This window comes from Musa acuminata, chromosome BXJ3-2 (genome assembly GCF_036884655.1).
Source record: "Musa acuminata AAA Group cultivar baxijiao chromosome BXJ3-2, Cavendish_Baxijiao_AAA, whole genome shotgun sequence".
NCBI lineage: Eukaryota > Viridiplantae > Streptophyta > Magnoliopsida > Zingiberales > Musaceae > Musa > Musa acuminata.
This window is the reverse complement of record NC_088350.1, coordinates 30,672,894-30,682,722: the sequence shown is the minus strand read 5'-3', so window position 1 is coordinate 30,682,722 and position 9,829 is coordinate 30,672,894. Positions and strand designations below refer to the sequence as shown.

Below are 9,829 nucleotides of genomic sequence, written 5' to 3'. Positions count from 1 at the left end.
TTAACCCCACATTTCCCATCACAAAGATGAGATATTATAGATCAAATGCATTGCAAGCTTTGTTGCAAGCTGAACTTGGAATCGCAGTCGAGCGTGAATTCATTGCACTCTCTACTTTTTAAGGCTATCGATTGCAACAAATGAATGAGAAGGCTCCATAAAAATTTGGATGAAAATTAATGACACATTGTCGACTCAAACCCAATCCAATAAGCTTGAAATAAATAAGCAACGCTGAAACTACCTGATTATTTGAGAGATTAACATTTTGATAGGGTAACAAAGGTCTAAACAAGCAGAATATTTTGACCTCAATACCAAATACAAATTCACCCTTCTGAAACAACTGACAAAATGTAAATTCGATTAAAATGACCGTCTTAGATTGCGTCCTAGAATATGATGTTCGCTAGCCAAACCATAGTCAAAAAGGAAGACTTGTTAAATGGTTCACTTCTTCTTCCCAGCCTTGGCTGCATCTCCAGCTTTGGTCTGAAACATAAAGGGTAAGATGAACAGTTAGCATCTCTAATGAGACATGGAGCATATTACTTGCTAGTCAACTGCATATATAAAGGTGTAATGTTTGGTCAAATAGATAGCAGCAACTAATTTATGTTGCAAAAGATTGAGAATATTGGATAATTCACCTTCTTCACACCGCGAACTTTCTTTGCCCTGTTCTTCCTTTCCTTCATCTGCTTCCTCGATTTTTCTACCTTTGTTGCAAGCCCATTCTGTCGACACACAGTATGCAGATCAAGATTAGTTCTCAAATTTGCCACACAAAATATAAATCGCAGTAGCACCACAGGTTTTCCCAATCTTCAAAGAAAAGAAAATGTAAAAACAAAGTTACACAAAAATTTCTCTTCTAAAAATGTCTATTCAGTGTACAATGTACAGATTTCTCAAATCAAAGAATGTTTACAATCCAACAACTTTGGAAAAGCATATAGTTGTAGTTGTATTATAATTGTCATGATGCCAAATTGACAGTACACAGACAAATTTCGTATTCATGGTAAAAAGTCATGGAAGCATGGAACTAAAAACAGAAATTTAAAGAAGTGTGACAGTTTTAAATGGACAAAATGCACATGAAGCTCAGTCACGAGTTAAAAGCTGTGTCAGATATAAATTAATCTAAGTATTTTTATGTCAGTTCAAAGCAGAAAATTGTACTTCTCTGACTAGTTAGGACATATTCACCATACAACTGCGATGAGTTTGCCTAGAACATATTTTTTAGTTTGAACGAGCATTTCAAAAAAAATACAAAATGACGTTATCAGGGTCCTAGAATACCGGTTAATTGTGCATGCATTACTTTCCAAATTTCACGTAAAAGCTCCTACGACACATTAAGAAAAAAAAAAAACTCTTAACACCAACAAGAGGAGAGGAGACAAATCTAGATAAGCAATCTGACCAAGTGAGTAGCTGTATTCGGAAGGAAAACAACGCAATCCATCTTAACAACTAAATCCACCAGTGACCACTCTTGGTCATACATTCACTTAAGTTGGCAATTTTATGCTTCATTAAGCAGCAAACTTATGCCAAACACTGGGTAACCAGCAACTTCTTGGATGTAGCTCGTGATAATCCTAATTATGATGATTTCCGGTCTTGCTAAGAAAGTAAAAAAAGTTATGAAGCAAAGATTTAGAAACCTAAATTGAAAGCTTTATAACAGGTGAGCGCAGAGAATATGACAGGACGGACAAGAAAGAATATGAAAGGTAATGCACATATGTTTTGCTTTGTATTTCAATATAACAAACACTCTCGATGCAAAGAATAAACTCAGAATGTTTTCACTGTTGTAAGCATAGGATGTGTGCAACTTCTGCCTCCTCCCTTCTTAAAATTTAACTTCCCCCAGAAAGTCAAAAAGTATTTTTCCACTTTTTAAACTCCATTTCCTCAATTTTGCAGCAACTTCATCAAATCATGTAAGCTGTTACTTCTTTAATAGCTGCACGTCAGTTGGGTCATTCACTGACAACCAAACAAACCCTTATAGTCTATGGAATTCACTACTCTCCACAGAAACCCAACCAAGAAAAACAAAACAACATTAGGTGCCTACTCATAGAAAGATAACACAAGTTTCATATCTTAAAATCTTCTACAACCAGTCCACTGACATTTCTACAAAATGTTTAGGACATGATTTCTAAACTTGGAAACACACAAGAAAAACCAGATTAACAATATAAAGGGTCCTCGAGATGATTAAAGCTAATGAGAAGGAGAAACAAACTAAGTATTAAGTATAAATAGCCTATTAAAAAGCAACCAAGGTTAAGGAAGCAATTCAAATAACTTTACGAGGGCACGGTGCCGAGAGATGGAGGCATACCCTAATTAGCCGATACTTAGGTTCATACTTCTTGGCGTTCTCCACGGTGTCATAGATCAAACCGAAGCCCGTCGACTTTCCTCCTCCAAAGTGCGTCCGGAACTTGAACACAAAGATGGTGTCGAGATCCCTCACTTCGTACAGCTTCGCAAGCTTCTCCTTTAACTCCGCCTGCACCATCACCAAGCTCAGAACAAACAAACTCGCGACCAAGCCCAAACCGATTCCACACCACAAATTCGAGGCGTCACATCGAAATATCGCATACCTTGGATACATTGGCGCGCCCAGGGTGAAGCACGTCGATGACCTGAAACCGATCAAAGAAAGATCAAGATAGGATACCGAAAAATATGGCACTTTTGTACGGAATATCGTAGACAAGGAGAAGGCATGGGTTGATGGACCGACGAATTGCTTCCTGGAGAGGAGACGATTGGTCATAAACTTCCTTGTTCGAATCGTGACAGCCTTCGTGTCCGCCATTTTCTCCTCTCCACAACGAGCGGCGACGGAGCTGGAGAAGGCGAGGTGGCTGGAACCCAGAAAACCCTAGTCGCAAATAACGAGATGCCGCTTATATAGGCAGGCCCTATGGTTAATAATGATGTTAATGGGCTCAATAACTTAATTGGGCCACAACAGCCCAATTGTCTTTTTCGGGAGGTTCAAAACGTTCATGCAATGTCATCATTTCAAATTACATTTATGGAATTAGAAATTAATATTTGATTATTATCAAGGAAAAAACTAATTTTTTATCATCTCCAATTTTAATTTTAAATCTTGATGAAAAATGTGAAACAAAGGACATTATTAAAGTGAAAAGGAGAAATTAGCTATACTACATGTTCTACAATAATGTTTTAGCAACAATCAAATAAGAGCATGATGTATGTTATGATATGCAATCTGTCTATATCTTATAAAATAAGTATATCATGACAAATACAGGAACGAAGATAGAACTGTACCCATTAAAAAGATAAGTACTCTGTAGTGAAGATTGACAATTACAGCCTAAAACATAAAATTTTGGGATTCATGCATTTGTCGTGAAGTAATTTCTGTACAAATGAGAATAATCGTAGAGACCCAGTAATCAATTTGAAAGCTCAAATGGCAGCAGCAACAACATTTGTTGGCTGTAGCTGGCAAGAGAGGGAGGGGGAAGCAACATTTAACAGAAGGTTGCAGATCAGCATGCACCTCAAAGCCAGTAGTTAATGATTTAAATACCACCCTCTGGATAAGATTCATGAAACTGTTCTTCCATAGCAAATAGATGATATGTAGAGATTTTTAGCCCACTTGTCCTGCAAGCAAACAATACAATCAATCGACATCAATGAAGTCAAAAGATTGCAGATGGTCCTAGTGACTGATGCTAATGAAGTTACCTTCACATGCTGGCTGGGGAAAGCTGATGTTCTTAACGTCTCTTGTGTTTCATCAGGAGGTTTTCTTTTAGGTATGCTCAAAACGAATGCAGCCTGGTCCCATGTAGCCGCAGTAGCAGTAATACGATAACCACTGTCCCACCTTTGATGTATTCCTTCGCTGGGGTATAAGAAATCAAGCTCCACAACCTGGTCATTCAAAACAAGTATCACTGCATCAGAAACTTCAAAGCAAGAGGGCAATTGCAATCCTCAAAATTGAATCTAATTCTTAAATGAGGACCTGATCTGAAAAGCCAGCATTTCGTGACATCACAACTGCCCATCTAGTTCCTGCAGTGGCCATTGCAGTGACAAAAAATCCCTCCTTCCATTTTTTGTTTATCCACTTGAAGGGAAATGAATCACTGACTTTATATGATTGTTGTGCATATGGTGTACCTGACGATGCCATCAGAAAGTTGAGAGATATCAGCAGAAGTTGTTGAACGATTAGACATACAAGGAAAAGAAAGAAATTACCTCTGGACATAACCACCAAAGAGCTGCCATTGTTTGCTCCAGCTAATGCGGTGATATAGTAGTTTTTTTCCCACTGCTCCATAACCCACTCCTGCCAGGTGAAATAAAATTGTTTGTGAGAAACTTTATGCAAGTATTTGCAAGTTGTAGCTCAAAATTATCTCCAACACTAAAGACAAAAAAGGCACTTGTATATCTGTATATAATAACAAATAAAATAGAATTGCATAATGTGTCAGAAAACTCACTTTGTGAAGAAACAATGGTGAAAGTTCATAAACCTGGGTGGTAAAACCAGTGCCAGCATCCATAATCAATGCCCATAGATTTGTGCAAGAGGCAACAGAATTAACGAACAAACCATCTTCATTTCCTTTCTGAATATGTTGTGCAATCCTTGCATCAGCAACATTGTAGTGATATCTGCAATATCAGAGATGTGATATAAATTACTTCATCCTTTTGAGTAATTTCTAGTATTGCACAACATATATAACTTGCACCTTTGCTTCATAGGTCGCCTGGCATTGTAGACACTTATCCATTGTGTTGCTGGCATTCCCATCCGTACTTTCTTCTTTGGTTGTTCATCTGTTTCTTCCATCATGAGTCGACCTCTCTTTTGACCAACCTGATGGACAAGCTTTATATAGAATTGCACATAGATTAGCTGGAATTAGTTGATTTCATTATACAAAGGAAATTAGAAAGACATGTAAAGGTCATCTACTACCTTCTGAGCACCATCGGTATTGATAGGCCTGATATCTGGACTTGGGCCTACTAATCCATCAAACAGTGAGATGCACCTTGTGTAATTAGGTTCTTCATCAAACTTCAAGTTCACAACATACTCAACAAATTGTCTGAATGGATGTGGGCAAAAAGAACACAAGGATTCTGGGGAGGTGGTCATCTTTTTCTTACAGACAAGAAAGCCTTTGTTCTCACCCTACGAGCAGGAAAAAATGGATAAGCATAAGCACACATGAGAAAAAAAAATTTCACAAACTATGATACAATTCAAACAGCTAGACCTGGAACCCTTGCCAAGGTAGACGGCCACGCAGAAGAAAAACAAGTGTATAAGCAAGAGATTCCAAGTCATCTCTCCTGCTCCCAATTCTTCCAAGGTGTGCGTGCGCGCTAGCATAACGAACAGTGCCCCTGAAATATTTAGAAAGATGAGGCAAAAATGCCATTTTTCAACAACCAAACAGAAAGACATTAAAAGCTTAACTATTTATTTTTAAGGAAGAAAAGAAAGAATACAAATGTCATTACTCATTAAGTTACCTGAAAACGTCAGGTCTCTGGTCATACTCAACATGCTGCCCTGTAGCACTATCCTTCCACCTAGTGGCTGATATTGACAGCGAAAAATGCTAAATCATTGGAGATATGGAATAACTAGGAGTATCTAAAGTTCTATATCAAATTCATTTGAAACATCACGCCTGTTGCTCTAGCATAGTAGTAAGCACCTAATCCAAGATCAACAAGAAAAAGCTTCTTCTCTTCAGGAGTACCAGGAGGGCCAAGCAAAAAGTTTTCAGGCTTTATGTCCCCGTGCACATATCTGATACAAACAGTGGTTTATAAGCAAATGTTGGCAGCATATCAAAGAACACCAAGCAACTTTAAAAAAGAAAGATGCAAGAAAATAATTCTTCTGAACACCTGAAATCATGGAACCAAAAAAAGGACCTACCCTTTAGGGTGCATCTTCTCAAGAATGGAAATTGCTTCAATAGCAATGCATGCAACCATTTCGATGGACATGCTGCACAAATCAAGGGAAAGTATGAACCACCAAATCTATTAGGAGATGGTAAGCCACAAAATGCAGTATGAACAGTGAGGAAACTTACGTATGAGAATTGTTATTCCACACATCCCATAGACTTGGCCCAAGCATATCCATAACCTATAGATTTCAAAGTATGATCATAGAATATCAGAGAATAATGAGGGCAAATAGATATTGCCATTCTTTCAAATTAATTATTTCAAGTAAATTCATAGAGAAGCTAGTCCATTACCATGATATAGTAGTCACCTTGACGGCCTTTGTAATGGACTCGTGGAATACCATGAATGCCACCAAGCGTGCTGCACCCATGAAACATAATAAGGGTTGAAAACTATAAAATCAAACGAAAATTAGAAAGTCATAAACTAATGAAGCACAACTCACTTGTAAACCTGCCATTCATATGGAGGTCCATAGTTACATCCTTTGCTGCTTCGATGCTCGAATTTCACTGCCACCTGAGGAGAAAGAAGATATATAGACTTTAATCATGTTCACATGACAAATTTCCCTAGAGGAACAGATAGGAATCGGTTGCAAAGTAAATTAAATAACCATAATGAACAATAAGCATCAACCAATTAAATAACAATAATGAACAATATGCATCACCTCTAATGCATTGGAACTGGTAGCTCTATCATCTGCATTAGTAACAGAAGTTCGTCGGCCAACATATACCTGTCCAAATCCACCCTTCCCAAGCTTCCTTTCAATTCTGTACACTGGCGAATTGCCAATCTGGACCTGCAGCAAAGAAATCAAATGCATATGCAAATTAGTGTTGTAGAAAGTAGAAACCATAAATATTTACAACATTTGTGAGTGGTTTAAAATTCTCCTTGTTTTTTATGATGCTTAAAAGGTAATATTACCTTGTTGAAGCCAAAAGGCAAAAGTTTTTCATTTAGTAAACAAAAGGGACATGTGACATCAGAAATCAAAGATTATACATAACATGTTTTCCTCAGTTAACTGATACTGCTTTATTTTAATAAACCTTTAACTGATGCTACTTAATTTTAATAAACTTTTTTTTCCCTTTCATCCTATCATAGCAAAGTTTTAGTAACTGGCAGATATAAATGAAGTAAACTAAAAGCAACTAATTACTTTACAATTGGCATAAGTCTGAGAAAAGTTAAAAGCTTTGAAAGCACTAAAAAGAATTATGAGTGTTACAACAGAGTTATATCGAACACCCTCCCTTCTGGTTACTCATCTTGACGAGATGACTGATATAATTCTCAATTGCATTTCCTGTCATTTTTTTCAAACCTCATAACCCAAGCCCTAGGTCCTTTTGCCCAGTGCAAACATCCTCAGTTGCTGGGTAGTATGAATTATGCTTGGGGCCATTGCATCATCTTCAACAAATCATCTTGCAGAGCCTATCCAATGTATGCTAAAGAACTCTGGATTGCCAGACAGGAAAGCAACTTCCTGGCCTCATCAAAGTGACAAACCAAGATTTATTAAAGGGCTCCAAGAATATTGTTCATGCCACTGAATTTGGACATGCTAGTACATATTGCCATCTCTCCACTTCATTGTATAAGCAAAGACAAGAAGAATATTCGTCACTTAGCTTCTCTATTGCCTTAGAATTCTCTGGGTTACTTGGTTTCCTTAGTTTGAAACAGGGGATGAAATCCAATTAACAATTATTCTTCTTATTGTCTTTCCAAATTTTTGCTGGTCTCCCATTCCATGAATAGATTGTCAAAACAACATCACCACAGAAGCAAGTACACAAATAAAAAGTAATTTTCAAGGATCTCACCTATTCAGGATTGCGATATCGATGCAAGATGTCCTCACTTGCAATTCCTGGCAAGAAATTATCGACAGAAGTAAAAATAAGCGAACAAATACCAACCTTTTCCGGTAGAGGCGCCGTGCTTCCATCGTCATCAGCACCAGGGAGCTTGTCAGCGCTCCTTCCGCCAATCATAAATTCAGCCATCCCGTTCACCCCACCTCCTTCTTCCTTTTCTCTTCCCAGCCCAATTCCTCGACCTTCTGTCCACCTTCGGTCAAACCGACGCCTTCCTCCCTTTCGGCAGGCCTCTTCAAGGTTCCTCGCCGCCTCCCCTTCTCTCCTCCTTGTCGTGGCGTCGGCAGCCCCCACGGACGGCCTTGAATACCGGATTCTGCTGCACCGGGCCTCTTTGCGGCCCGCTACGCAGCTCCGGCATCGGTCACACAGCCAATCCTATCTCGGGAAACTCTGGGACCCTATCGGATGGTCCAAAACCAAGCTCCATGGAGGTGATTAGAATCAAAACGAAAGGGACAAATTCAACGAGGGCGAGGACGGATTCCCGCGGCGATCGGCGATTGTGGCCAAGACCAGGGGAAATGGTGGAGATTTCCGGCTTCAACCGCGTCGGATTGGCGAAGAGATCAATCGAGAAGCCAAGGAATTTCCAACGATCTTGAGTTCTTCGTCCTCCTGCTGCCGCAGCAAATATAACCGTAGAAAACAGTAGAAAACGGAAACAGAACTACTTGATCCACCATACCACGTGCGGCACCAGACCACCGCGAGTGGGTCCCGGAATAGAGCCACCCCTTATTCCGCCACCGGAATGAAGGTACGTAGCGAGCAAATCAAGAAGGCGTAAAAGAAGCACGGCTCGGTGGACCAGGAAAAACGTTTTTGCTTTTGGTGTTTCCGTTCTGCGAAGCAAGGAACAATATAGAATCGCAAACTGACGGCACGAAGCATCTGAAGGCTTCCTGGCACCGTCCACGCACCCCCACAACTACAGTGGAGCCCGCGGAATGACGCGGCAAAGAATGGTCGGCAGCCATTCCTGGGTCCCACTCCAACAATGCCACAGCGGACGGACTCGACTTCCTGTTCTGTGCCCATACGGAGACACCGATATCATGAATAATTGCGTTTAGCTTCATATGACGCGAACCAATTGAACACGTCACATCACCACAACAACATCATAAACCATGGAAGCTATAAGAGAAATGGCCCACTACTCGTTGTTTGGATGGGCCCTACTTTAAGGCCAGTCTTGGGTTCAGATAGGAAACTCTTTAAGTCCATCTAAGTCAGTAATTGTGCATCAAACTGCATAAGATATGATGCTGTCAATAACAACAATGTAATAAGCTCAACTATGATCCTTATAAACTTCGAAATCTTCCTGTATTTGGAAGGAATTATGGCCTATGGAGTTGGGTCAAGTTCTGTACTCCGATGAGCATAGCATACCTTTGTCTTAAAGAGTCTTGAAGTAATATATTTCTCTGGATTTTTTCGGTGTTTCATCGATGAGCTTGAGACAGAGATATTTTAGCTTGTTGTATATCCAACCTCACCAGCTTCTTCCTTTCTATTGAGATTTGAGTTCCATGCTCCTTCAGATGCTTGACATATAAATCTAGCTGCAATGATATCTAACATGAGACATGTTCATGGTGAAGGAGGCCATGGAATGGAGCCCGCAGTGCTAGTGCTCTAAGGAGCTTCAAATGATTTCATGAATTGGTTAATGCAAGCTGTCGAACATTAATGTGAGTTTTCAGCTAGAGAGAAGGTAAGGTGGAGGATGATCTCAACATTGCCATGCTTAGACCTGTGACCACATGTTATGTGTAGCCCAACCTGCAGTTTGCATCAGAAAGAGACCTGTCTGTGTCTTAAATATCGTCGTATCAAACAGGTTTACCGCATGAACTTTTCTGAAAGCATGTATGCCTCTA

The 9,829-nt window shown here is 39.5% G+C and overlaps 1 protein-coding gene and 1 pseudogene across 1 annotated transcript; both read right to left on the bottom strand.

Annotated features, from left to right (window-relative positions):
* Window positions 1-450: 450 nt before the first annotated feature.
* LOC135631596 (small ribosomal subunit protein eS24z-like) lies at window positions 451-2,854 on the bottom strand. The gene is made up of 5 exons (XM_065139334.1): window positions 2,780-2,854; window positions 2,637-2,678; window positions 2,369-2,539; window positions 651-737; window positions 451-492 (listed from the first exon to the last, which is right to left on the bottom strand). The coding sequence occupies exons 1-5, from the start codon at window positions 2,852-2,854 to the stop codon at window positions 451-453; spliced, it is 417 nt and encodes a 138-aa protein (XP_064995406.1).
* A 475-nt stretch (window positions 2,855-3,329) lies between these two features.
* On the bottom strand, window positions 3,330-8,662 carry LOC135631826 (casein kinase 1-like protein HD16; annotated as a pseudogene).
* Window positions 8,663-9,829: the final 1,167 nt, after the last annotated feature.